The 27,730-nt window shown below is 49.4% G+C and overlaps 1 protein-coding gene across 4 annotated transcripts in view; it reads right to left on the bottom strand.

The window, feature by feature from the left end:
• The window catches only part of NSMF (NMDA receptor synaptonuclear signaling and neuronal migration factor), a 90,621-nt gene that overhangs the window by 26,291 nt on the left and 36,600 nt on the right, over nucleotides 1–27,730 (bottom strand). For 3 of the 4 annotated variants that reach the window (XM_084650477.1, XM_084650480.1, XM_084650479.1), the window contains 3 exons: nucleotides 17,389–17,464; nucleotides 7,917–7,985; nucleotides 435–487 (listed from right to left, as the gene is read on the bottom strand). In XM_084650477.1, the coding sequence (XP_084506603.1) occupies nucleotides 435–487; nucleotides 7,917–7,985; nucleotides 17,389–17,464 (198 nt within the window). The remainder of the gene's footprint in view (nucleotides 1–434; nucleotides 488–7,916; nucleotides 7,986–17,388; nucleotides 17,465–27,730) is intronic. The other variant, XM_084650478.1, reaches the window with a different exon arrangement.

Here is a 27,730-nt window from a genome sequence, read left to right as displayed (position 1 = left end):
TACATGGGGGGAGGGATAGCTCAGAGGTTTGAGCATTGGCCTGCTAAACCTAGGGTTCTCAGTTCAATCCTTGAGGGGGCCATTTAGGGATCTGGGGCAAAACTTGGGGATTGGTCCTGCTTTGAGCAGGGGGTTGGACTAGATGACCTCCTGAGGTCCCTTCCAACCCTGATATTCTATGATACATTGGTGTGTATGGAGGCTTGGGAGACCAGCTGGCCTTCTCTTCTCTACACACAGCAGTGTGAGGGAGGAAAACCCCTTCCCAGCGCCTGTGCCAGGTGCTTTCCAGTTCTCTGCTAACAACAGACAGCAAAACAATGACTAATTACAGAGGAATCTGGTTCCTCAGCACCTTTCTCCAGCCCCATGTCCCATCAGCATTAATCCTCTGCCTCCCACCTCCCGGCCACGCCTTGCAGCTTCTCACTCACTTTGTGCTTTCACCCGGCGGCTCCCCACCATGCGCAAATGCTTCCGAAAATTCCTGAAAGAAAAGGAACATAAACCCAGTGATCAGCGCTGGGGTCAGTAGCCAACTGGCCCGAGCAGTAGCAGCAGGGGGGGGGTCCCCTTTTCCAGGCATTTAAGTGCAGTCACGCACAGCAGAACTCCCAGAGCAACTCCAGCTACATTTGTTCAGTGGCCAGGGTGGGGCTCGTCTGCCAGCTGAGGGAAGCGGCTGTGTTCCCTTTCAATCCCGGTGCCACAGAGCTGCTGTGCATCAGCCATCCTCACACAGCTTCCTCTGGGCTGTTGCCTCCATTCTCCCTGAGTCACGTTTCCCCACCTATCTCCCCACAGCCCCAGAGCCCTTAGCTGGTAAAGGGCTCGAGGAGCTGCCAACTCTTCCCATCCACTTGGAAACCAAAGGCAGGTATTGCACTCCTCCCTGCCCCAGACACTGCAGCAGGAGTGCAGAGGTCCTCTTCACCCCCCATGCTCGCGCCATACTCACAGCTCTGTCCATTCCCAAAGCACATGTGGGGGTGCTTCCAGTGGTAACATTCACTGACATTAGTGACTTGAACGCTAGGCAGGTAGGTTTCTGCGCCGACCCCAGGGGCCTCTTCCGTCTTTAAATTCCACTCCAGGGTCAGGGCAGGTGGTGACAACCCCTCACTGGTCTGGATTGCCCCCAGAATGTGACAGTCATGAAGCAGGAAGGTTCCCTATGGGCAGGTGTTTTGCCTCTACTTGCTAATAGTGCCTCTCTCAGCATGTACCTTCCTGCTTGGGATTCACAGGCCAGGGGATGGGTGGGGATACAGAGAAAGCAGAGACCCCAGAGGTAAAGGATGCCACAGGATGGCATCTTGATACATGGCAACTTCCCCAAGGGGAAATCACCCCAGACTCAGTTCTACACGAATCAGACTTGAGTGTCAGCAGCTGCCCTGAGAGGATAGCTCCACAGCCCACGGCAGGGAGCCTCCCAGCACTGCATGATAGAGGGGCTCAGGCTAGCGCTCTTACTAGCTGTGTAGACAGCACTTTAAGCTACAGCTCGAGTGGGGGCTGAGTTTGGGAGCCCAGCCCCCTCCCCATGCTTCAGAGCTCAAGCCTCAGCTTGAGTCGCAACTTCAAGGCGCGGTCTACACAGCCATTGTCAGGGCTCTAGACCACTTCTATTGGCCCAGGTTGGGAGCTTGCTGCCGCGGTCTGTGTAAATACGCCCCGAGAGAGACCAAGGCTGAGGCCCAAACGCAGACGGAGCCCCGAGGGTATGCTGTGCCATCTCTAGGTTCCCCAAGACTGACACGGGCCCACTGAGGCTCTCACCTGCTCACCACAGTGAGCATGGAACAGTACGTCAGAGCTGGCTCCAAGGGGACTCAGCGGGTGTAATTCACACATGTGGGAGGGGGCAAAGAAAAGTCTCCATTCTACTTCAACTTGCTTCTCTGTCTGGCTCCTTGGTGTGTAAATTACTCTCATCTGGCACCTGGCAGGACTGATCAGCGTTACTGGGAGGTCACAATATTCACTATCCTAGGTCAGGCCACAGGTCCCTTTTAGATGGGTATCCAGTCCCTGGCTCTGACCTAGACTTGTGGCTTCCTAAACACATACTGCCCCTGGCTATTGTGCAGTGCTCTATATGGAGTGGGGGCAGGATTCCTTCCTGATCCCTGTGGCAACTGGCCAGTGCCTGGCCAGAGATGTCAGATCTGATTACACGTGAGATGTCAGTGTAACATGTCATTCTCAAAAGGAAATGGCCACATTTCTGGAAGGGAGCCCAGTAAAATGCAGCTTTCAAACCTACGTTGTACCAGGTTAATGCCCAAATGTTTGGCCTTCCCTGCCAGAGCTAACATGCACTTGAACCACTCAGTGCTAATCTCAACCACTCAGTCTGCTGTAACCAGCTGTGGCATTAGCAAAAACATTCCATCAAATGCTCAGCTCCCCTTGCAGGGTGGGCCCAGCCCCCTGGGAACAGGGCTTTGCAATATGATAGCATTCTCTCACTGTGCTGAAAACTACAAGGACAGCATGATCTGTCCCTAAGTGAGAGCTCTGGGCTGCGCTCCAGAGACATCCCCTGAGCAGTGCTGAGAGCAGCACTAACAGGCTCTTGTAGGAGCTATAGCCCACTCTCCAGAGCTGGAGGGAAGGTCACCATGACACAAAGCCCGTGGGAGATCAGGAGAGTAAATGTGGTAGTAAAAGGACCCCTTCTTCTGCCCCTCTAGAAAGAAATGCTCTGGAAAGGAGTGACATGATCCCACCTAGCTGCCTTCAAGGAAGCAGTCCGGGCCCCTCCATCCTTACTGACTTGTGCAAATGTGTCACTCTGTCTCGTGTCTGACCTCTGTCCTTATCCATAAGGAGCAGCCGAAGAGTCAAGGAGCAGCAGCATTTACCCTTGGAGGAGCGGAAGTCACCTGAGATATGATGAGCCCTACCCAGGCCTCGTGGTGTGGGCGCTTAGGGCGAATTATCAATACCTGCACTCACCAACACAACACAATCTGATCTTTTAACTTGTCAAAAATCTCTTCATCCATCCAAATGCAATAAGCAGCAGTTAAGTTAAAAATGGAAAGAGACGCTATTTGTTATTTCTCTTCCTAAATATAGCTGCCACTGCCAGCACCAACTTGCCACCACAGTCTCTACTGCCACAACTCCATACCCTGGGAGGCATTCCGTCCAACAGATTCTTGAGACAGATGCAGCCCATCCCAGGGTACAATTTCCTACACTACACAGCAGGCAGGTCTGTGTGGATTGAGGAATTTTCATAGAATCATAGAAGATCAGGGTTGGAAGAGACCTCAGGAGGTCATCTATTTCAACCCCCTGCTCCAAGCAGGACCAACACCAACTAAATCATCCCAGCCAGGGCTTTGTCAAGCTGGGCCTTAAAAACCTCTAAGGATGGAGATTCCACCACCACCCTAGGGAACCCATTCCAGTGCTTCACCACCCTCCTAGTGAAATAGTTTTTCCTAATATCCAACCTAGACCTCCCACACTGCAACTTGAGACCATTGATCCTTGTTCTGTCATCTGCCACCACTGAGAACAGCCGAGCTCCATCCTCTTTGGAACCCCCTTCAGGTAGTTGAAGGCTGCTATCAAATCCCCCCTCACCTTTTCTGCAGACTAAACAAGCCCAGTTCCCTCAGCCTCTCCTCATAAGTCATGTGCCCCAGCCCCCTAATAATTTTTGTTGCCCTCCACTGGACTCTCTCCAATTTTTCCACATCCTTCTTGTAGTGTGGGGCCCAAAACTGGACACAATACTCCAGATGTGGCCTCACCAGTGCCGAATAGAGGGGAATAATCACTTCCCTCAATCTGCTGGCAATGCTCTTACTAATGCAGCCCAATATGCTGTTAGCCTTCTTGGCAACAAAGGCACACTATTGAGTCATATCCAGCTTCTCGTCCACTGTAATCCCCAAAGTCCTTTTCTGCAGAACTGACACTTAGCCAGTCGTCCCCAGCCTGTAGCAGTGCATGGGATTCTTCCATACTAAGAGCAGAACCCTGCACTTATCCTTGTTGAACCTCCTCAGATTTCTTTTGGCCCAATCCTCTAATTTGTCTAGGTCAGTCTGGACCTTATCCCTACCCTCCAGTGTATCTACCTCTCCCCACAGCTTAGTGTCATCCGCGAACTTGCTGAGAGTGTAATCCATCCCATCATCCAGATCATTAATGAAGCCCCCAGGACTGACCCCTGGGAAACTCTGTTTGATATTGGCTGCCAGCTAGACATTGAGCCATTGATCACTACCCGCTGAGCCTGACGATCTAATCGCCTTTTATGATGAGATTACTGGTTCTGTGGATGAAGGGAAAGCAGTGGATGTATTGTTTCTTGACTTTAGCAAAGCTTTTGACATGGTCTCCCACAGTATTCTTGTCAGCAAGTTAAGGAAGTATGGGCTGGATGAATGCACTATAAGGTGGGTAGAAAGCTAGCTAGATCGTCGGGCTCAACGGGTAGTGATCAATGGCTCCATGTCTAGTTGGCAGCCGGTGTCAAGTGGAGTGCCCCAAGGGTCGGTCCTGGGGCTGGTTTTGTTCAATATCTTCATAAATGATCTGGAGGATGGTGTGGATTGCACTCTCAGCAAATTTGCGAATGATAGTAAACTGGGAGGAGTGGTAGATACGCTGGAGGGGAGGGATAGGATACAGAAGGACCTAGACAAATTGGAGGATTGGGCCAAAAGAAATCTGATGAGGTTCAATAAGGATAAGTGCAGGGTCCTGCACTTAGGATGGAAGAATCCAATGCACCGCTACAGACTAGGGACCGAATGGCTAGGCAGCAGTTCTGCGGAAAAGGACCTAGGGGTGACAGTGGACGAGAAGCTGGATATGAGTCAGCAGTGTGCCCTTGTTGCCAAGAAGGCCAATGGCATTTTGGGATGTATAAGTAGGGGCATAGCGAGCAGATCGAGGGACGTGATCGTTCCCCTCTATTCGACATTGGTGAGGCCTCATCTGGAGTACTGTGTCCAGTTTTGGGCCCCACACTACAAGAAGGATGTGGATAAATTGGAGAGAGTCCAGCGAAGGGCAACAAAAATGATTAGGGGTCTGGAACACATGAGTTATGAGGAGAGGCTGAGGGAGCTGGGATTGTTTAGCCTGCAGAAGAGAAGAATGAGGGGGGATTTGATAGCAGCCTTCAACTACCTGAAAGGGGGTTCCAAAGAGGATGGCTCTAGACTGTTCTCAATGGTAGCAGATGACAGAACGAGGAGTAATGGTCTCAAGTTGCAGTGGGGGAGGTTTAGATTGGATATTAGGAAAAACTTTTTCACTAAGAGGGTGGTGAAACACTGGAATGCGTTACCTAGGGAGGTGGTAGAATCTCCTTCCTTAGAGGTTTTTAAGGTCAGGCTTGACAAAGCCCTGGCTGGGATGATTTAACTGGGAATTGGTCCTGCTTTGAGCAGGGGGTTGGACTAGATGACCTTCTGGGGTCCCTTCCAACCCTGATATTCTATGATTCTATGATTCTATGATTTAGCCAGCTCTCTATCCACCTTATAGTCCGTTCATCCAATCCATACTTTAACTTGCTGGCAAGAATACTGTGGGAGATTGTATCAAAAGCTTTGCTGAAATCAAGGCATATCACGTCCACCGCTTTCCCCATATCCGCAGTGCCAGTTATCTCATCTTAGAAGGCAATCAGGTTGGTCAGGCATGACTTGTCCTTGGTGAATCCATGTTGACTGTTCCCAATCACCTTCCTCTCCTCCAAGTACTTCAAAATGGATTCCTTGAGGACCTGCTCCATGATTTTTCCAGGGACTGAGGTGAGGCTGACCAGTCTGTAGTTCCCTGGATTCCCCTTCTCTTTTTTAAAGATGGGCACTATATTTGCCTTTTTCCAATCATCCAGGACCTCCCCCAATCACCATGAGTTTTCAAAGATAATGGCCAATGGCCCTGCAATCACATCAGCCAGGTCCCTCAGCACTCTTGGATGCAGTGCACCCGGTCCTGGACTTGCGCATGTCCAGCTTTTCTAAATAGTCCTTAACCTGTTCGTTCACCACTAAGGGCTGCTCACCTCCTCCCCATGCTGTGCTGCCCAGTGCAGCAGGCTGGGAGCTGACCTTGTCTGTGAAGATCAAGGCAGAAAGAGCATTCTTCCGTTTTTTCCACATCACCTCTCACTAGGTTGCCTCCCTCATTCAGTAAGGGGCCCACACTTTCCTTGACTTTCTTGTGTTGCTAACATACCTGTAGAAACCCTTCTTGTTCCCCTTCACATTCCTTGCTAGCTGCAACTCCAGGCGTGCTTTGGCCTTCCTGATTACACCCCTGCATGCTCAACCAATATCTTTATACTCCTCCCTAGTCATCTGTCCAAACTTCCACTTCTTGTAAGCTTCCTTTTTGAGTTTAAGTTCACCGAAGATTTCTCTGTTAAGCCGAGCTGGTCGCCTGCCATATTTGCGATTCTTTCTGCACATTGGGATGGTTTGTTCCTGTGCTTTCAATAAGGCTTTTTTACAGACCAGCTCTTCTGGACTAAGCCCGACAATCCTGACATTTACCTGTGCAACCACCACGGACCCCTCCAATCCCCTGCAGTTGCTGCCTGAGGCAGTCTCTAGCCCCAGGGCTCCACTGCACATGCCCCTGTAAACAGGGACGTACAATGCCAAGGTGCAAGTCCAGCAGCCGCGGCAGTGTTTTTGCCCATGCACCAGACGCATTTTCATGGTTAGTGCAATGCTGGAGCTCCCATCCTTACACCTCCTCCTGACAGTAGAAAGGACTCTGGAGTGAGCCTCTGAGATGGAGGAGGGTCTGGGATTGAATAGAGAGCCCCACTTTATGGCACTGACCCCTTAGTTCCGGGCAGGCAGCATAGTTAGCCGGGGAACTAAGAGCCAGAGAGAACCACAGGGGCCTGGCTATGTCCTGCAGCCTCAGTAATGAATCTACTTTATTCATTGCAACCAAATCCTCTCTCTTCTCCACCACAAGAGAGAATGCAAACTAACTTGGACCCCACAACCTGCCCTGATCCTTAGGGTCTGTGGGAGGTAAGGAGATGCATTGCATACTCCCACAAAGACCGCATCACTCTACCCTCCATTTACTCTCTCCTCTAACTACTCAGGGTAGGGCCCAGTAACCGAATTACCTGACCTCTGTGTACATCCATGGCTGGTGCACAGCTCAAATACTGCCAGGCTGGGTGAACAGTGATGACTCTCTCTTTTCTAACACAGAAATATCGCCATCTAGAGAACTCTCAGCCATCTCCTTTTTAAAGAAACACTGTCTAGTCATTTATAGGGTCTGTAATTGTCTCTCATTTCTCTCCATTGCTGATAAAAAAGAAAATTTTAGACACTAGAAAATGCCTTCTCTTCCCTGCCAATTTCTTCCTTTTGTGTTGCAGAAACATTGATTTTTTTTCTCCCTCTGTTTTGAATAGAACTGCAGTGAATATGGCTGTTTTTCACAGCTGTCATTAATTCAGAGTCTTATCCTGCCCATCCAGTTGCCAAAAATACACACGTGCTGGTGCATTTGTGACATTAGAAAGCTCAAAAACTGTAAATGGAAATGACTCGCTAGGCATTTAACTGGCCATCATCACACAGTTTCTGTAGCAATATAATTCATTGTATCTGTAAGTTATGCACCTACATTGTTACATATCTGAGCCTTAAGATCTTGTCTGTTTCGATTTGGAGCTTAAAGTACTTGACAGTGTCCCTTTAAGAAGACTGGAGACTGGCTAACTTGCTTACTACAGACTCATTGCCCTGCAGACTTTCAGCATGGCCACCTCTAGCATCCTCACTAAAACAGCAACACAGACAAGGGACAACCACGTTCAACATTATCAAGCGTCACTGATGACACCCGACGGGCCCACGCAACGCCAGGCAAGGTTACAGGAAAACAGGCCCTACCTCTGAATAACAGCTGCCGAATCATTTTCTCGTTTCCGTCTCTTCCTCTCTGCGTAGCCCCTGAATGCCCTGGGAAACCATTTTAAGCCATTAACCAACTACACAGCTTTGAACTGAAGATGACATGAAACAGACAGACAGAGAGAGCAAGCTCTCACCAGACAACAGAGAGAGAGAGGCATGACCCTCCCAACACAACAGGCTGGCTCTGCGGAAGAGACCCAGGCCGCATGGAACCACACAGAAGTCAGAGACTGGCTGAGAGGAGACCATCAAACCATTGTGTACTGGTTAGTTACAAAAAGAAAAGGAGTACTTGTGGCACCTTAGAGACTAACCAATTTATTAGAGCATAAGCTTTCGTGAGCTACAGCTCACTTCATCAGATGCATCCGATGAAGTGAGCTGTAGCTCACGAAAGCTCATGCTCTAATAAATTGGTTAGTCTCTAAGGTGCCACAAGTACTCCTTTTCTTTTTGCGAATACAGACTAACACGGCTGTTACTCTGAAACCTGGTTATTTACAGTTATTACAGGAGGCTGGGAAGGTGGCTGCTCCCAAAGCTAGCACAAGGATACCCAAAGTATGGCCTGCAAAATGGCTGACACTAGCCCTCACTCTTAACATGGAGATTTGGACCTTAGAGACTACAGATCCAGCACGCAACACCCAGGGGTGCTGGAACAATTTGTAGGGGGCGGGGGGTGCTGAAAGCCACTGAACTAAACTGTAAACCCTCTGTATGATGGAATCCACTTCAAGCCAGAGGGTGAGGCAGCTCCCCCGAGCACCCCTAGATCTAGCACCTATAGCAACACCTGTTCTTGCCTGGATCAAGTTAGGACAGAGCATGCTGGGACCTGTAGTCTCCATGTTAGAGATGAGGGTGACTGAAATCTGTTCTATTTAGGCATCCAGGTGCAGCCATCAATCATCTGGCAAGCTGACCATGCAGCCTTAAAGCAGGGGAATCCCTAGAGAAAAATGAGATGGTGGGGGGTTCTGTCCAAGAGGTCAACAAACAAGGAAACAGAAACAAAGGCTGTACTTACGAGATGCTAGAGATCCCAGGAGAACCAGAGAAAGGAAAAGAGAAGAGACGTGCATTAGTGCTCAGCCACTGCTGGGCATTCTGCATATTGAATCCTCATTAGAGAGGGGCAAATGTTTCTGAGGGATGGGAGGAAATGGCCTCTTCAAAAGATCTCCAAGTCAGAGCCTGATTGTGAAATCTGGACTCTTGGAGACAGCACGTGACCTAGTCACCCCTGAACTGGCAGGGAAGAGTAAAATCGGGCCCAGCCAAGACCACCACATTCCCCTGGAGCCAGAACCATGCAGGGGAAACCCCCCATGCTCTGGGAGCAACAAGTCCCAGGTGGTGCCTTCCGCGCCTTCGCTATGTGGGCTGCAGAGAGGAGCCAGCCAGAGCCCCCAGCTGGTCAGTCGCCGGCAGAAGCAGCCGAAGCAGGGACCTTTGGACATTCTGAGAACTTCTGTGGGTTTGCCCAGACTGTCCCTGCCCTGTGCTGATTGGATGTTTGCTCCAACTGCCTTCCCTCACAGTCTCTTCACTCCACACCTGCCCCTCTTCTCCGCTCAAGGACCCTCTCGGCCTCTTCTCTTCCCTTTTCTTTCCAGTAACTGATCCCCTCATATGTCAACCCACCAAAAAATAAACCATGGCACTGCCATGCCATTTGCCATCATGTGATGGGTCAATCTGCCAGTGTGCTCTGTCCCTTCCCTGCCCAGTGTCTGCCTGGTGTGTTTAGAATTGTCAGCTCTGTCTGCTACTCTCGATACAGCACCTAGCATAATGGGGCCCCTTTCTTGGTTGGTCCTTAGGCAGTACTACAATAAACACATTAAATCATAGAATACCAGGGTTGGAAGGGACCTCAGGAGGTCATCTAGTCCAACCCCCTGCTCAAAGCAGGACCAATCCCCAATTTTTGCCCCAGATCCCTATATGGCCCCCTCAAGGATTGAACGCACAACCCTGGGTTTAGCAGGCCAATGTTCAAACCACTGAGCTATCCCTCCCTGCAATAAATAATAATAAAAATTAAGGCCCATAGGATGTGCTTACACCAGTGTGACACCTGAATGTGACCCATTGGGCTCAAGTGGCCGCTTCCCCACAAAGGGACGAAGGCATGTCCTGGCTTGCAGCGTTTATATTCTCCAGAGGAAGGCCAACATGGCTGTACTATAAATCTCACAGGTTACAGGAGCAGACAATGTGCGTATTACTCTAACACCACCGTCCTTGGAAATGGAGCCTGGGGACTCAGAGACATCTCTGGGATCTCCTTGGGTTTAAGGAACAGAGTTGAATACCCAGACATTTTAATCAACATAGCGCCACGCTTCCTTGGGTCCTTTCCAGAAAGGGTCCTTAAAGTAGCTTTCCTCACAGAAAGATGATTGATTCAGACTCTCACAGCTCCATTTCTAGGGTTCTGTTTTCAGAAAAGCTCGGAGGGGTCCCTTCTGACTCTCAGAAGTCTAACCATTCCCATGTCACGTAGCGAAGATGACTGGAGACAGTGGAGGATGCTCCCAGGGGCAGAGGAAATGCCTGCTTGCTTTGTGGGCATTTTGGTTTATTAGAGTAAGTCTGTGAAAAACAGCTTATTGCAAATATTTATCAATTGCTATTTGCAAACAGTGAAGTGAGAATCCATGAAATTAGCCTCTAAGACAGCACACTGGGGCTCCTTAAACCTGCCTATCTCTATCTATCTACCTATCTATCTAAGCTATTTCTAACATGCCCAGCCTGCCTGTGGCAGCAGCATTAGATGGCAGGTGGTGCTGAGGGGTTCCACGTGCCCTGCCTTCTCAGCCTTTAGAAGGGTCATGAAGGACGAGAAGGGCAAAGAAGCTGTATGAGGACAGGAGCATAGCAAAGGTGGCAGACACAGAATGAAGAAGCTCATACTCATCCCCTGGGATGAGTCTAGCATGCCAAAAAATGCAATCTGAACCCACCCACGGCTCTTAACCAGAACCTGCCAACCAGCTCTGATCAGGAAGTGTTTCCGCTGTGTAGGCTCATATGCCAGGCAAACGATGCAGGGCCCAGTTCAGGTGGTGGGTGAAAACTGTTCTCTGGTCCAGACCTCTTCCATACCTCAGCAACTCGTTCCTCCTGTACTGACCCTACTCCTCACCACTTCCTTGGGCATCTACCTGCCATCAGAGAGCTGGCCCCTGACATTTCTAATGTGGCTTCAGGAACATCCCAGGAAATGGCTTCTTTTCAGAGCTGGAATTAACCCCTCAGTACCGAGGTGGAGAAAGGATCAGGGTGCAAGGACGGGGCATGGGCAGGCATGCTTAATGATTAGAGTTGGGAGTCAGGGATCAGAGCCAGAGCCATAATCGGGGTCAAGCCAAGGGTTGGAGCCAGGGTTGGGAGCCAGGGGTGTGGCATAGGAGCAGGGACCTGGAGCGAGGCATGAAAGCAGGAACCAGGGGGAAATGCAGATGTGGGATAAGGACGGCAGGAATCAGGAACAGCCAGGAAGGCAGGCTCAGGAGTTAGGCCAATAGGTAGAGTTGTAGCGACTGGCAGCCAGCCAGGAATTCACCTAGTTGCTCAGACATCTTCCTGTGCCTCCTCCTGGTTAGTGTAGAGCATCCAGGCCAATCGGTGGGGCTGGACATCTCCTCCCAAACAGGAGCTTTGTAGGTGGAGCCCTTGGTGAGCTAGAGCTCCAGCTCCACTAGACCCTTTTCCAGTGAGATGCTGAGTTGCAGCAGTACTCTGAGCGCAGCCTGCATTCAAAACCCATGATCCCTCACATGGCCCCTCGCCCACCCCAGGTAGCAGTGAGACAGGTTTCCAGGGGCAATTTTTGTGGAAGGTATTGACCAGGTCAGGGGCATGGATGTTCTCCGCCAGTTCCCAGGAACTTTCTTCAGGATTGCAGCCTTTCCAGTCCACAAGATACCAGAGTCTCCCCACATCTGATTCTGGCCTCAAGCATCTCGTGGACAATATACTCATAGTGGCATTGAACACGTATGGGGGGGGGGCGCGTAGAGTGAGGATCGATGAGGGAATGGGTCCTGAATGTAGGGTTTCAGAAGAGATACAGGAAACTAGGTGTATTCAGAGGGAATGTGTTAAATTGAGTGATGTGACTGGATTAATTTGCAGGTGAGCTCAGTAAAAGCCAAGGAAGTGGAAGTCCAATTTTCTAGATAGCCTTCCGTGTGCAGGTTTTTCATTAAGAGCCACATCCTCTGGCCTACTGAAAACACAGGCCCTCCTGTCATCAACAGTCCCATATTATTTGTAGCTCTTGGCATCTTCCAGGTGAACATTTAGGTAATCTTGGGTTTGACATTTCTGTTGTACCCAATCCAGGGTTGCTGGGTTTGAGAAGTTGTGGTAGCTCCAGGTAAAACTGAGGGTGGAACCCACAGTTTGAAAATAAAGGGCTTTGTTCTCTAGAGCGGTGTTCTGCATTATGTACGTGAACTCTGAACATAACAGCATTTCAGCAAGGACCAGACATTCCGGTGGAAGTTTATGTAGCATTGAAGATACTGCTTCAGGATCTGGTTGGTTCTGTTTGACAGTTGTCTGGGGGTGATGGGCAGAGGAGAGACAGGAGCAGATGCCCAAAATCTGGAGAGCTTCTTGCCAGAAGCAGGAAATAAATTGAGTACCATGGTTAGAGATGATGTGCTCTGGGAGGCCCTGGAGGCAGACAACTTGATCCACCCAGAGCTGGGAGGCTTCCTGGGAAACGGTAGACCAATGCAGGGGACAAAAGGAGCCATCTTTGTGAAGTAGTCCATGACTATTGGAACAGTCATGAACCCACTGGACCCTGGTAGTTCTACTGCAAAATCTGGGGCAATGACTTTTAGGGGCCAGGTGGAGTCTCGAGGGTTGAAAGAGTCTGAGGGGATTATTGTGTGGTATCTTGGAGTGGATGCGAGTTGTCACATGCTTGTAGGGTTGTAGTCCTCAGAGGTCCAGGGGGAATGTATATATGACCTTTCACATAAGTTACCCCACCTTGGACATTGTGGGGTTCCCTAATTATGGCTGACCCTGATTGTGTGAGGGTTAAACAGGTCTTGGCGGGGAGCCAGGCACAGAAAGTTATGAGATTTGAGGATGCAGGAAGTTTTAGGGTTTGAGCCCTTTGGATCAGTATAACATTTTCCCTTCTGGGACAGGGCATTGACCTTGCTATTTTTGGGTCCTGTACAATAGGAGATTACAGAAGCACAAAAAGAATAAGGCCCACTGACGTTGTTGGTAGAGGGCCTTAGCCCTCTGCAAATAGTCCAGGTTCTTATGATCAGTGTACACCTGGACAGGGTACCGGTCCCCTTCTAGATAAGTGGTGCCACTCTTCAAAGGCAGACTGACCTACCAAGATTTCTTTCTCCAAAATTTCATAATTTTGCTCCATGTGTGACTTTCCTGGACTGAAAGTTGAGGACCATGTCTTTGGGATAGCACTGCTCCTATGGCCAGGTTGGAAGCATCATTTCTATTATGATGGCTTGCGCGGTATCAGGGTTGACCAATAAATGAGTGATGGTAAATGCGAGTTTTAATTGCTCAAAGGCCTGCTGGGCCTCGGGAGACCAGAGGAACCTAGTGTTTTTGCAGAGCAGAGTCATGAAAGGGGCAATCCATTTGAAAACCTTGGGATGAACTGCCAATAGATGTTTACAGCCCCAGAAAACACCGTAGGACTCAAATGTACCATGTGCTGCCCATGCGAAGACTGCCTTTACCTTGAACAGGTCCATTTCAGTATCAGTGGGGGATTGGATGAACCCCTGGAATTCTTTGGGGGGACTATCAAAGTGCAATTTTCTAGTTTAGCATAGAGGCCATGTTAGTGCAGCCTCTTCAGGATGGAACAGATGTACATGATGTGTTGTTCAGCATTGTCTGAAAAAATGTGTGTGTCATCCAGGTGAGCTACCACACATTGGCCCAGAATGTCCTGGAGTACGTCATTAATAAAATGTTGGAACATCGCAGGCATGCTTGTCAAACCACAGGGCACCACGAGATAGTCAAAGTGACTATAACAGATTTGAAAGGCAGTCTTCCATTCATTCCCAGCTCTAACATATGCCAGATTATATTCTCCCCAGAGGCCTAGCTTTGTGTACACCCAAGCAGTGCTCATGTAGTCCATTAGCTTGGGGATCAGTGGTAATGGAGATTGGTTTCTAATAATAAACGGATTCAGCCTCCAATAATCCATGCCTCGTCAGAAGCGACCACCTTTTAAATGCATGAGGTGGATTTATGAATAAACCCACGGCTAGGTTCTCCTAAAAGATAGCTGTGCAGAGCATATGGTTAGAGTTCAGACTTGGCATGTGTATGCCTGAACAGAACTCTTACCCTGGGCAATCACAGTCTCTGTGCTGGAGAAAGGTGTCTGCGTCTTTTTTTCTCATTGTAATCACTGTATTTGGGTTGGAGTTAAGGACTGGGATCCGCAGGGAAAGTTCTGTTTGCTGCCCATTTCCTGCGGTCAAGCAGTGCTGCTGGTAGAATTCTGAGAGAAAGCTGACTTTTAGTTCATGCCAGTGGATAAGGGGGTTGTGGAGAGCCAGCCATGAGATGCCCAGGATCAGAGGGAAGTGCTGGGAATGGATGGCACTGAACGGTAAGATCTCTCAATGCCTGTGGATAGGAACTTCGAGAGGGACAGTTTCGGTGGCCACTGGCATGGAGGATAAGACGGACCTGTCAGTTATTGCTACTAGGTCTGGACCACAGGGCAATCTGTAGTGACCTGGCGGCTTCTGCATTGATAAAGTTGTCTGCTGCACCCAAGTCAAAGAGGGCCCACAGCAGAGGAAGTGGTTGAGGGTGTCGCGGGATTTGTAACTCACGTGGTACTTGTGGGTACAGTGCCAGGCGCCAGGAGCCAGCACACATTCCTGTCAGGACCCCAGTTCAGGGATCAGGGGACCATTCTGCCAGGTGCCCAAGCTAGCCATCTTCACTTAGCCTGGGCTGGCTTGTTTCACAGATTGCTTCAGTCTCGGTTCCTCATGGGGCAACTGGAGATAGCATGGCCCAGCTTGACACAGTGGCATCACTTGCCATGCCTCTCTTCAGGGGTGAGTTGCCAGTGCACCAGGTCTACTTGGTCTAGAGAATACTTAGTCCTGCCATGAGTGCAAGGGACTGGACTAGATGATCTCTGGAGGTCACTTCCAGTCCTATGATTCTGTAACTCTACTTGCATGCATTCAACTGGCAGAGCAGAATCCAAAGGGGAGGGGAGGTGTGGTTGGAGCTGTCAAAAATGGTTGATATTGCCTACTGGAGGGCATCCCAGTTTGACAGAGGACTGCTGGCTACCAACAGGGTGGAGGCCCAATCCAACGCCTCCCCAGTCAGCAGGCTGACCACCTGGCCCACCTTGGCCTTGTCAGAAGAGTATGTCTGCGGATGAAGCAAGAACAAGAGCTCATGAAGTTCAGGAAGCCTCGAGATTTGGAGCAGTTCCCATCAAAGCACTCAGGCAGTGGAAGAGCAGGTCCCAGCCTGGGTGACAGCACAGCCAGGGGGACCCCGAAGCACAGGATTCTCTGCTTGGAGTTGATGGGCTTGCTCCCACAAGGCCTGATTCTCAGCAACCAGCTGCAAGTTCTATGCCTGCAATGCTCAGTTGCCTGTCCGGAGGCAGATCGCCTGCTTGTGCAGCACGGATGGCTCCGGGGGTCTGAGAAACTTCCGTAGGTCCATCCTCAGCTGGGCCCACTAGGGGGAGTGGATAGTGGCCTGAGCAAGCTGTCAGGACTGGGATAATGGGCGGCCAGGCGTAATGGATAGAGGTGGGAGCCAGGAACCGAACAGGCTGTCAGAGACAGAGTCAGAAGACAAGCCAAGGGTTGAAGTTGGAGTAAGAGTCAGGGGATGAGCTTGAGCTAAGCCAAGTGTCAGAGCTGGAGTTGGTAGCTGGGCCTAGGGCACAAGAGCAGGGACCTGGAGCAAGTCAGGAAAGCAGAAACCGCGGGTAGATGGGGATCTGGGATGAGGAGGGCAGGAACTGGCGGGAAAGCAGGGCTCAGAAGACAGGCTAGTAAGCTGGGTCCATGCTGGTAGCTAGCTTTGGATTCACCTAGTTACTCAGGCAACTTCCTGTGCCTCCTTCTGGCTTCAGTAGTGTGTCCAGGCCATTTGGTGACGCTGGACATCTCCCCTAATCAGGAGCTTTGTAGCTGGAGCCCTTGGTGAGCTACAGCTCCACTAGACCCCTTCTCCATGGGCTCTGGTGAGCTGCCAGGTGGCAACCGTGGTCTGAGCACTGCCTATGGACCGGGTTTGAGAGCTGCAATCCCTCACATAGAGAGGGGGAGAAATGGAGAGAAGAGGGAGCAATGGAGAGGGAAGAGAAGGGGACAGTGAAGATGGGGAATGCGCAGGAGGAGAGGGAGAAGAGCATTAGAGTGGGGAAAAGGCTCCCTCAGTTTCCCTCTCCATCACATGTCACTGTCACTGGAATACTCTTGTTATTTCAGCCTAATGGGAAACACTTCAGGGATTTCATTAAGGAAAGAAAAATGTTCCTGTCAATGGCCTTGATGGGAGCCAATTCCAGCTCTACTCGGCCTCCCAGTGGCAATTTCCTCCCAACACACAATAGTCTGGGGGCACCTGAGCCCAAGTGCAGGCGGGAAGGGAACAAAGCTGCTCCTAGTTCAGATCAGATCTCTCCACTCTGGGTAGTTTAAGTCTTTGTCTCTCTTGCTCATTCGCAGGCCTCGTGCCAGTGCTGTGGAACCCAGGGCCTCCCCCAGCAGTGACAAGAGCAAAAGCCACCTAGTCCCATGGCCTCAGCTGAGGTAGCAGCAGCAAAAGAAGCAACTGAGAAGTGCCTGGGCTGATACTCCTGCAGGAATAACATCACCGACAGCTCTCTCCACAGGCCACAAGCCAGGGTGTGTTGCCCACACATTAAGCAGAGGAAGCACATCATAAATTAGAGAGCTAATCAAGAAAGAAGTTAACCAAGGGGGGAATGAATGAGTCAGAGGGCGCGTCTACACTACCACTTAAGTCAATCTAACTTACATTGCTCAGGAGTGGGAAAAAGACACCCTCCCCCAAACCTAGCTTCTGCCTCTGGCCAAGGTGGAGTAATTATGCCGACGGGTGCTATAGTAGACCTAGTATAGTAGATCTAACGTAGACCTAACCTGAGTAAACAAGGGAGAGCGAATGAGTGACTGAAGTAGTGAACGAGCCTGAATAAGCAAGTAAGGGAAGACGGGAGAAAAAAAAGGACTGCGTTATGGTCTAGCTCCACACTCACCGCCCTGCCCACACAAACACACCATTGTGCCAGCCACAGAACTTGGCTGTCTGAAGCTTCGACACCCTCCGACGCTGTCGTGCACGGGCCCACCCTAACTATGAGAAAAAAGATCGGTGCAGCAACAGCCATTCCACTTACGCTTGCACAGTTGTAGTAGCAGTTTGAAAACTGAAGAGGTTCTCCTTGGGGAACCAGGTCCGTATGGGAACATCACCTGGAAGAGACAGAGCTAACACTGAGTGTCCACCAGACATAAATGGGTTTCACACAGATGTAGTTAGTGATGGGGACATCTTCCAAAACAGTCTCCCACTGCACTTCTTCTCAACAACCAAATATGCTTGAAGGCTGGCAATTTCTTTCCATTCATAGGAAAGAATCCTGAACACAATTTGCTACTTCTTCCATGCCAATAGAAATTATCTTTTACCTTCTGTAGTAATGTGAAAGACCAGCTGAGCTTGAAATACACATGAGCCTCACCAGTACTGTGCCCTGTGCTAAATGGGACACTAGAGATGTTTGTGCATGTGTGTCGGTTTGTGCACATGTAACTGCCATGTACTTTATGGACTGGACTGTACCTTCTCCAATGTGTTTGCCTAATGTGTTACTCTGAAGGGAAGCTATCCTAGGGAGACAGATGCCTCTTGAGATAGGAAAACTGGGAAGCAATGTCACCAGCTCTAGGCCATGTATATCTGGATTGTCCCCCCTTTAGAATTCAAATGGAACATTCGATAGGAAGACTGGAGGCACCCAAGACACCCCAGAACTCATTTGGCCCCCTCTGTGTATAAACTATCCTGCATCAACCAATGGCTGCTTTTTTCCCAGCTCCCTTGCAACAGGACATCAATCTCCACATCATTGCTAATGACGAAGAGCTTGAACAAAATCATTACTGAGCATTGAGTCTGCTTGTCCCAGACACACAGACAGAAACCAATGCAAAATGGAGCACAGATCTTAAACAGTTTATATCTGTTTGTGATCCTTAAACCCACAGCCATCAGGTGGGGTCCTGAATTCCTGCCTATCCCACGATTAGATGAAGAGCTCCTACTGAGTAGATGCCTCAGGGACTGGTAGTGTGATGGACTGTCATTATGCTATGGAGGCTTTCAGCTTGAGGTCACTGGTTCAGATTCAAACCAGGAAAACAGTCAATACCATCTGACAACAGGTCCTGGAATAGCCTGGATGAAGGGAACTGCTAGTCTCCATCTACTTCCCGGTAAACAGGTGTCCACATCACAAAAGACATTAATTGCCCCCACCGGTCCCCAGCCTCAGCAGAGAGAGTGAACAGGAGGATTGAGCTATACTTTCACTCCTAAGAATAGTTCCAGTATGTCAGGTTGAGGAGCAGTGGCATCCAGGAAGTGTCTGCTATCCTTGCTTGGTAATTAGAGAGTGGATTTCAGACTCCAAGGCTCATCTGGCAGGGTAAACTTTTTGTTTATAAGCATGAAGTTCTCCTTTTCTTAAAGCAGGTCATAATCCACCCAATCTGAGAGTTGCAGTGTAAACTGAGAGTTGTAAATATCAATCTAACCAAAAAACAACAGCGGTGCAGTGCTTCCTGGAGTTTAATGACCAGTTGCTATAAGCAGATGACCTAAATTGCAGCTGATGGATCCATTTAATTATTAACCCCCACAAAATGACTCTAGTCAGTGCAGTTGTTGCTACTGTACGGTGAAAATTGGAGGATGGTCACAGGCATAGGGAATTATTTAGGGGTGATGTTGTCTGAATTGGCAATGATGTCCTCAGGGAACGGATGGGTAGGATCCCCTGGGGGACTAACATGAAGGGGAAAGGAGTCTAGGACAGCTGGCTGTATTTCAAGGAATCCCTGTTGAGGTTACAGGGACAAACCATCCCGATGTGTCGAAAGAATAGTAAATATGGCAGGTGACCAGCTTGGCTTAACGGTGAAATCCTAGCGGATCTTAAACATAAAAAAGAAGCTTACAAGAAGTGGAAGGTTGGACATATGACCAGGGAAGAGTATAAAAATATTGCTCGGGCATGTAGGAATGAAATCTGGAGGGCCAAATCACACCATGAGCTGCAGCTAGCGAGAGATGTTAAGAGTAACAAGAACGGTTTCTTCAGGTATGTTGGCAACAAGAAGAAAGCCAAGGAAAGTGTGGGCCCCTTACTGAATGAGGGAGGCAACCTAGTAACAGAGGATGTGGAAAAAGCTAATGTACTCAATGCTTTTTTTGCCTCTGTCTTCATGAACAAGGTCAGCTCCCAGACTGCTGCGCTGGGCATCACAACATGGGGAATAGATGGCCAGCCCTCTGTGGAGAAAGAGGTGGTTAGGGACTATTTAGAAAAGCTGGACGTGCACAAGTCCATGGGGCCGGACGAGTTGCATCCGAGAGTGCTAAAGGAACTGGCGGCTGTGATTGCAGAGCCATTGGCCATTATCTTTGAAAACTCGTGGCGAACGGGGGAAGTCCCGGATGACTGGAAAAAGTAGGGCCCATCTTTAAAAAAGGGAAGGAGGAGGATCCTGGGAACTACCGGCCAGTCAGCTTCACTTCAGTCCCCGGAAAAATCATGGAGCAGGTCCTCAAAGAATCAATCCTGAAGCACTTACATGAGAGGAAAGTGATCAGGAACAGTCAGCATGGATTCACCAAGGGAAGGTCATGCCTGACTAATCTAATCGGCTTCTATGATGAGATTACTGGTTCTGTGGATGAAGGGAAAGCAGTGGATGTATTGTTTCTTGACTTTAGCAAAGCTTTTGACACAGTCTCCCACAGTATTCTTGTCAGCAAGTTAAAGAAGTATGAGCTGGATGAATGCACTATAAGGTGGGTAGAAAGTTGGCTAGATCATCGGGCTCAATGGGTAGTGATCAATGGCTCCATGTCTAGTTGGCAGCTGGTGTCAAGTGGAGTGCCTCAGGGGTCGGTCCTGGGGCCGGTTTTGTTCAATATCTTCATAAATGATCTGGAGGATGGTGTGGATTGCACTCTCAGCAAATTTGCGAATGATACTAAACTGGGAGGAGTGGTAGATATACTGGAGGGTAGGGATAGGATACAGAGGGACCTAGACAAATTGGAGGATTGGGCCAAAAGAAATCTGATGAGGTTCAATAAGGATAAGTGCAGGGTCCTGCACTTAGGATGGAAGAACCCAATGCACAGCTACAGACTAGGGACCGAATGGCTAGGCAGCAGTTCTGCGGAAAAGGACCTAGGGGTGACAGTGGACGAGAAGCTGGATATGAGTCAACAGTGTGCCCTTGTTGCCAAGAAGGCCAACGGCATTTGGGGATGTATAAGTAGGGGCATTGCCAGCAGATCGAGGGACATGATCATTCCCCTCTATTCGACATTGGTGAGGCCTCATCTGGAGTACTGTGTCCAGTTTTGGGCCCCACATTACAAGAAGGATGTGGATAAATTGGAAAGAGTCCAGCGAAGGGCAACAAAAATGATTAGGGGTCTGGAACACATGACTTATGAGGAGAGGCTGAGGGAACTGGGATTGTTTAGCCTGCAGAAGAGAAGAATGAGGGGGGATTTGATAGCTGCTTTCAACTACCTGAGAGGTGGTTCCAGAGAGGATGGTTCTAGACTATTCTCAGTGGTAGAAGAGGACAGGACAAGGAGTAATGGTCTCAAGTTGCAGTGGGGGAGGTTTCGGTTGGATATTAGGAAAAACTTTTTCACTAGGAGGGTGGTGAAACACTGGAATGCGTTGCCTAGTGAGGTGGTGGAATCTCCTTCCTTAGAAGTTTTTAAGGTCAGGCTTGACAAAGCCCTGGCTGGGATGATTTAGTTGGGGATTGGTCCCGCTCTGGGTAGGGGGTTGGACTAGATGTCCTCCTGAGGTCCCTTCCAACCCGGATATTCTATGATTCTATGATTCCTCTGCATTAGCCGGCCAGATTGCCTGAAATGTCTCAACATTTCTTTCAGTGGCAGCATCACATCAGCAGCTGCACAAGAGACAAGAGCCCCTAACCCCCGAGAATGGAGTTCAGATACCAAGGGGATGAGACTGGTTTAGACTGAACTGCGAGGCAGCACGATGATATTGCAGCATTAATTCACACCAGGAATCCCTACAGTGCAGGGCAAGAGCAGAACTAACATTCAAGCCTTTGGGGAAATGAGGGAATAGATTTCTTGCTTCCACCCGTTGCTAGGGGCACAGTTCCAATAACTTTTGCTCTTGCCCTGTGTGAATGATTTGCTATGCAACATTTCATGAAATCTGTTGCATTTCCACTCTGTAGCCCTGGGTTTGCCTTCGGCTGTAACACTAGGGTACAAGTGTGAAATTCAGCCTGCGAGGGCTACATCTACACTCCAGCACTTAGAGCAGCACAGCCGCGACGCAGCTTGTTGTGGAGATGCTCTAAGCCAGGGGTGGGCACACTTTTTGGCCCGAGGGCCACATCGGTGTTGCAAAACGGTATGGAGGGCTGGGTAGGGAAGACAACCCCCCCTGCTCCTTGTCCCCTGACCACCCCCTCCTGGGACCCCCGCCCCAACCGCCCCCCAGGACCCCACCCCCATCCAACCCCCCCTGCTCCTTGTCCCCTGACCACCCCCTCCTGGGACCCCCGCCCCAACCGCCCCCCAGGACCCCACCCCCATCCAACCCCCCCTGCTCCTTGTCCCCTGACCACCCCCTCCTGGGACCCCCGCCCCAACCGCCCCCCAGGACCCCACCCCCATCCAACCCCCCCTGCTCCTTGTCCCCTGACCACCCCCTCCTGGGACCCCCGCCCCAACCGCCCCCCAGGACCCCACCCCCATCCAACCCCCTCTGCTCCCTGTCCCCTACTGCCCCGACCCCTATCCACACCCCCGCCCGCAGACAGGCCCCCCCGGGACGCCCACGCCTATCCAACCCCCCCTGTTCCCTGACACCCCCCCCACCAGAACCTCCGCCCCATCCAACCTCCCCCTGCTCCCTGTCCCCTGACAGCCCCTCGCCCCCCTGGGACTCCAACACCTATACAACCTCCCCCTGATCCCTGTCCCCTGACTGCCCCCTGGGACCCCCAGCCCCTTATCCAACTCTCCCCCTCCCCCCGCTTCCTTACCATGCTGCTCAGAGCAGCAGGAGCTCGCAGCCACACCACCCGCACTGCTCAGCAGAAGTGGCGGGCCACAGTGCTGACTGCGCGGTGCACTGAGGCTGCGGGGGACGGGGGACAGCAGGGGATGGGACGGGGGCTCAGGAGCTGGGCAGGATGGGCCCACGGGCTGGATGTGGATCGCAGGCCGTAGTTTGCTCACCTCTGCTCTAAGCTGATGGGAGTGAGCTCTCCCATCGGTTTAATAACTTCTGCTTCCGCCAGAGGCTCTCTCACTGACATAGTGCTATCTATGCCAGGCTTAGTTCGGTGTAATTTACATTGCTCAAGCATATGGATTATTCACACCCATGAGTGACATAAGTTATACTGAAGTAACCTTTAGCCTAGACAAGATCTGAAAAAACTTTCAGGATGTGGTGCCAATATATATAATAGGGTTTGATCATTGAAGGTTTTGGCAAGATCATGATAAACTGTCAATTAAGAATCAACCATCAAAAACTAGGGGTGTCAAATTTCCAGAAATTTTGAAGGCAGGGGGGAAAAGCAGGTTTTTTCAGGGGAGTTCTGGAAAATAATAGAAATGTTGGGAAAAAACAAAATATGTGCAGTAGTTACTTGCTTATCAAAGCTAAACTTTATTTACTTTTTTAAGAATGAGAAATGTATTATCTATAATTTAGTTAGTACATCAAAAGTTCTGTTTGGTGTACTTACGTAAGCAGAGGCTGAATGAGCTCTCCCCTGACATCTAGTGGTGAGCTGTGGAAAAGGACTTCATGAGCTGATCTTGTTTGCCCACCCACCCTGCCTAGGTGCTCAGCATGATGGGATTGCTTGCCCAAATGGTCACTTTTGGCTGGTGTTGGATCCCCAGTCTCCTTCTTATTGGGGCAGGAGTAACAAAGGGTTGTTATCCTTGTGTGAATCAGGGGCAGCAGAACTGTACTTGGCATAGTGTGATTTAAGGACTCACTCTCAACTAAATGGCACTTGCTAGGCAGGATACATGGGGTCCAAAGCCCAGTGAGTGTGGATAGGTACTTGTGCTTGGTGGTATGGGCTCCAGACATCACTTGACCTTGCCTCTCTCCACTGTGTAATAACAGAGCTAATTTAGACTCAATTGAGAGTCTTGTCATACGCAGAGCTGAAATCACTGAGAGCTAGGTCTGAGCATTAGACCTGCTTTGGGACAGTGTCTCTGATGCAAGAGATTGCCCAGTGTGCACCAGCAATGAGGCTCCCCACTAACAGCTGGCATCACTGAGAGCTGTGTTAAGTTGTGGGACCTGAAGACAGCCAGGTGGCTTGGCAAGCGGCTGGCAGGGTGGCCAGCAGAGAGGTGTGGTGATTGGCCGGCAAGGCAACCAGTGGAGAGGCTAGCAGGGAGGCGTGGAGCACCGATCAGCAGGGTGGCTGGCAAAGAGGAGTGGCAAGTGCCCAGGCAGCGGAGCGAGTGAAGTGCCTTCTTATCCCCCCTCTACCCAAGGCAGGAGGTGAACTCTGCAGATGTACCTCTGGACTCTGGGTCTGCACTGACTTAGGACAACAACTGTGAATGGGGTGCAGAGAAGGGACAGGCATGTTATAGGTATCTTTGGTTGCTGAACTTAAGAACCTGATGGAAAAGGACACGCCCAACTTATTGGGGATCTGTCTTTTGCTTATGATGTATGTTTATGAACCCTGTTTGTGGTGTTTTCCCAAATTAATGCTGGGTTAGTTCCCTCCTTTTATTAAAAGTTTCTTTTCCACACACAGACTCTGTGCTTGTGAGAGGGGAAGTATTGCCTCTTAGAGGCACCCAGAGGGTGATATGTAATTGTCCCAGGTTACTGGGCGGGGGCTCGAGTGGGTTTTGTGTTATACTGTTGAAGAGAAACCCCTAGATATTGAACCCAACCCTTGTTGCTGCCAATTCCAACTGGCAGAAGGGTTACACTTTTTTATTTAATAAGTAAAATTATTTAGTTTTTATCTGAATAATAATGACAAACATATCTAGTATTAGGGATAGGGTTGCAGCTGCACACTAAGGTGAACAGAAAAAAATATATAAAAAATTGAAAATAGAAAGCCTCAATATTGTTGTAAACAAAAAGGAACGTCATGTTCTTTGGGCTCAGAAAAATGGATGTAAATAGCGCTCACCTGACATTATCATGCAGACACAGAAGAAATTCATATTTGTAGAGAAAAGCCCAGAAAACTAACGTTCATAATTTAGTTAAAATACAATATTAAGGACCAACAGTAAATTTGTATATATATCCAAACTTTATATTAGTAACACCAGATTCTTTAATAGTGCATTATCATATATGCCATAAGTGTTAAAATTGTAGACATAACGAGCCATCTGATGAACCAGTATAATATAATTTAAACAGTTGCTAATGTATTCTGGGAAATGCTAGCATAGCTCAGATTTTTCCTTCTTTCCTTTCTCTTTCAGTGGTCATTCTGAGAGAAACCTGGGCAGCAGTGACCATGAGATGGTCGAGTTCAGGATCCTGACACAAAGAAGAAAGGAGAGCAGCAGAATACGGACCCTGGACTTCAGAAAAGCAGACTTTGACAACCTCACGGAACTGAATGAAGGAGGCAACCTAGTGACAGAGGATGTGGAAAAAGCTAATGTACTCAATGCTTTTTTTGCCTCTGTCTTCACGAACAAGGTCGGCTCCCAGACTGCTGCACTGGGCAGCACAGCATGGGGAGTAGATGGCCAGCCCTCTGTGGAGAAAGAGGTGTTTAGAGACTATTTAGAAAAGCTGGACGTGCACAAGTCCATGGGGCCAGACGTGTTGCATCCGAGAGTGCTAAAGGAATTGGCGGCTGTGATTGCAGAGCCATTGGCCATTATCTTACAAAACTCGTGGCGAATGGGGGAAGTCCCAGATGACTGGAAAAAGGCTAATGTAGTGCCCATCTTTAAAAAAGGGAATAAGGAGGATCCGGAGAACTACAGGCCAGTCAGCCTCACATCAGTCCCTGGAAAAATCATGGAGCAGGTCCTCAAGGAATCAATTCTGAAGCACTTAGAGGAGAGGAAAGTGATCAGGAACAGTCAGCATGGATTCACCAAGGGCAAGTCATGCCTGACTAATCTAATTGCTTTCTATGACGAGATAACTGGCTCTGTGGATGAGGGGAAAACAGTGGACATGTTGTTCCTTGACTTTAGCAAAGCTTTGGACACGTTCTCCCACAGTATTCTTGTCAGCAAGTTAAAGAAGTATGGGCTGGATGAATGCACTATAAGGTGGATAGAAAGCTGGCTAGATTGTCGGGCTCTACGGGTTGTGATCAATGGCTCCATGTCTGGTTGGCAGCCAGTATCAAGTGGAGTACCCCAAGGGTTGGTTGTGGGGCCAGTTTTGTTCAATATCTTCATAAATGATCTGGAGGATGGTGTGGATTGCACTCTCAGCAAGTTTGCAGATGACACTAAACTGGGAGGAGAGGTAGATACACTGGAGGGTAGAGATAAGATACAGAGGAACCTAGACAAATTAGAGGATTGGGCCAAAAGAAATCTGATGAGCTTCAACAAGGACAAGTGCAGAGTCCTGCACTTAGGACGGAATGATCCCATGCACTGCTACAGATTAGGGACCGAGTGGCTAGGCAGCAATTCTGTAGAAAAGGACCTAGGGGTTACAGTGGACGAGAAGCTGGATATGAGTCAACAGTGTGCCGTTGTTGCCAAGAAGGCCAATGGCATTTTGGGATGTATAAGTAGGGGCATTGCCAGCAGATCGAGGGACATGATCATTCCCCTCTCTTTGACACTGGTGAGGCCTCATCTGGAGTACTGTGTCCAGTTTTGGGCCCCACACTACAAGAAGGATGTGGAAAAATTGGAAAGCATCCAGCAGAGGGCAACAAAAATGATTAGGGGACTGGAACACATGACTTATGAGGAGAGGCTGAGGGAACTGGGATTGTTTAGTCTGCGGAAGAGAAGAATGAGGGGGGATTTGATAGTTGCTTTCAACTACCTGAAAGGGGGTTCCAAAGAGGATGGATCTAGACTGTTCTCAGTGGTAGCAGATGACAGAACGAGAAGTAATGGTCTCAAGTTGCAGTGGGGGAGGTTTCGGTTGGATATTAGGAAAACTGTTTTCACTAGAAGGGTGGTGAAGTCCTGGAATGCGTTACCTAGGGAGGTGGTGGAATGTCCTTCCTTAGAAGTTTTTAAGGTCAGGCTTGACAAAGCCCTGGCTGGGATGATTTAGTTGGGGATTGGTCCTGCTTTGAGCGGGGGGTTGGACTAGATGACCTCCTGAGGTTCCTTCCAACCCTGATAGTCTATGATTCTATGAAAATATTCCAGGTAACAGTTTCTTTTCAATTTTTCCCATACAAGGCTTTTTTTGGGGGGGTGGGGGGGAGGGAGAGGGGAACAGAAAAAAACCCTATTTTTTCCCCAAATTTTTCTAGTTTTTCCAGACCCTCATCTCTCTATCAAAAACCTCTTACAAGGTGCATATGGAGCATGCTATTAATCCTATCACTCTCACACAGGACAGCTGTTGGCTGTTTACAGCAGGGCAGCATTTGATGTGAACTTTCAGGCTGTGAGACAAGTCACAGGACCCCTCTCTGCAAAGAACAGGAGTAGGTCTCTGAAATGCAGAATGAGAGACAGATGAGCGAGTGACTGAGGTTTCTGCCTGCCATTGAGAAAGCAGCACGAGCAGTGACAGAAGCCAACTGGCCTTCAATAAGCTCACATATAAGTGAGGAAAACTGATGCAGTTAATGTCAAGAAATGTGAAGTTGCTGTTTTTGCTGAGGTTTAAGAGCAAGGTCCTGTAAATCTCTTGCAGACTTGTGTAATTATTACTCTTGTAAGCAGTGCTACTCACATGAGAAAGCACTATTAATGTAAGGGTTTGCAAGATCAGGCCCAATGCCATGCAGTTGGTTCTAGTTTTTCTGCGTAAACAGTCTTATTACTTGTGGCACCTTAGAGACTAACCAATTTATTTGAGCATGAGCTTTCGTGAGCTACAGCTCACTTCATCGGATGCATACCGTGGAAACTGTAGCAGACTTTATATATACACAGAGAATATGAAACAATACCTCCTCCCACCCCACTGTCCTGCTGGTAATAGCTTATCTAAAGTGATCATCAGGTGGGCCATTTCCAGCACAAATCCAGGTTTTCTCACCCTCCACCCCCCCCCCCCCCCACAAATTCACTCTCCTGCTGGTGATAGCCCATCCAAAGTGACAACTCTTTACACAATGTGCATGATAATCAAGTTGGGCCATTTCCTGCACAAATCCAGGTTCTCTCACCCCCTCACCCCCCTCCCAAAAACCACACACACAAACTCACTCTCCTGCTGGTAATAGCTCATCCAAACTGACCACTCT

This window comes from Lepidochelys olivacea, assembly GCF_965140295.1.
Source record: "Lepidochelys olivacea isolate rLepOli2 genome assembly, chromosome: 16".
Lineage (NCBI taxonomy): Eukaryota > Metazoa > Chordata > Testudines > Cheloniidae > Lepidochelys > Lepidochelys olivacea.
This window is presented reverse-complemented; position numbering and strand designations above follow the sequence as displayed.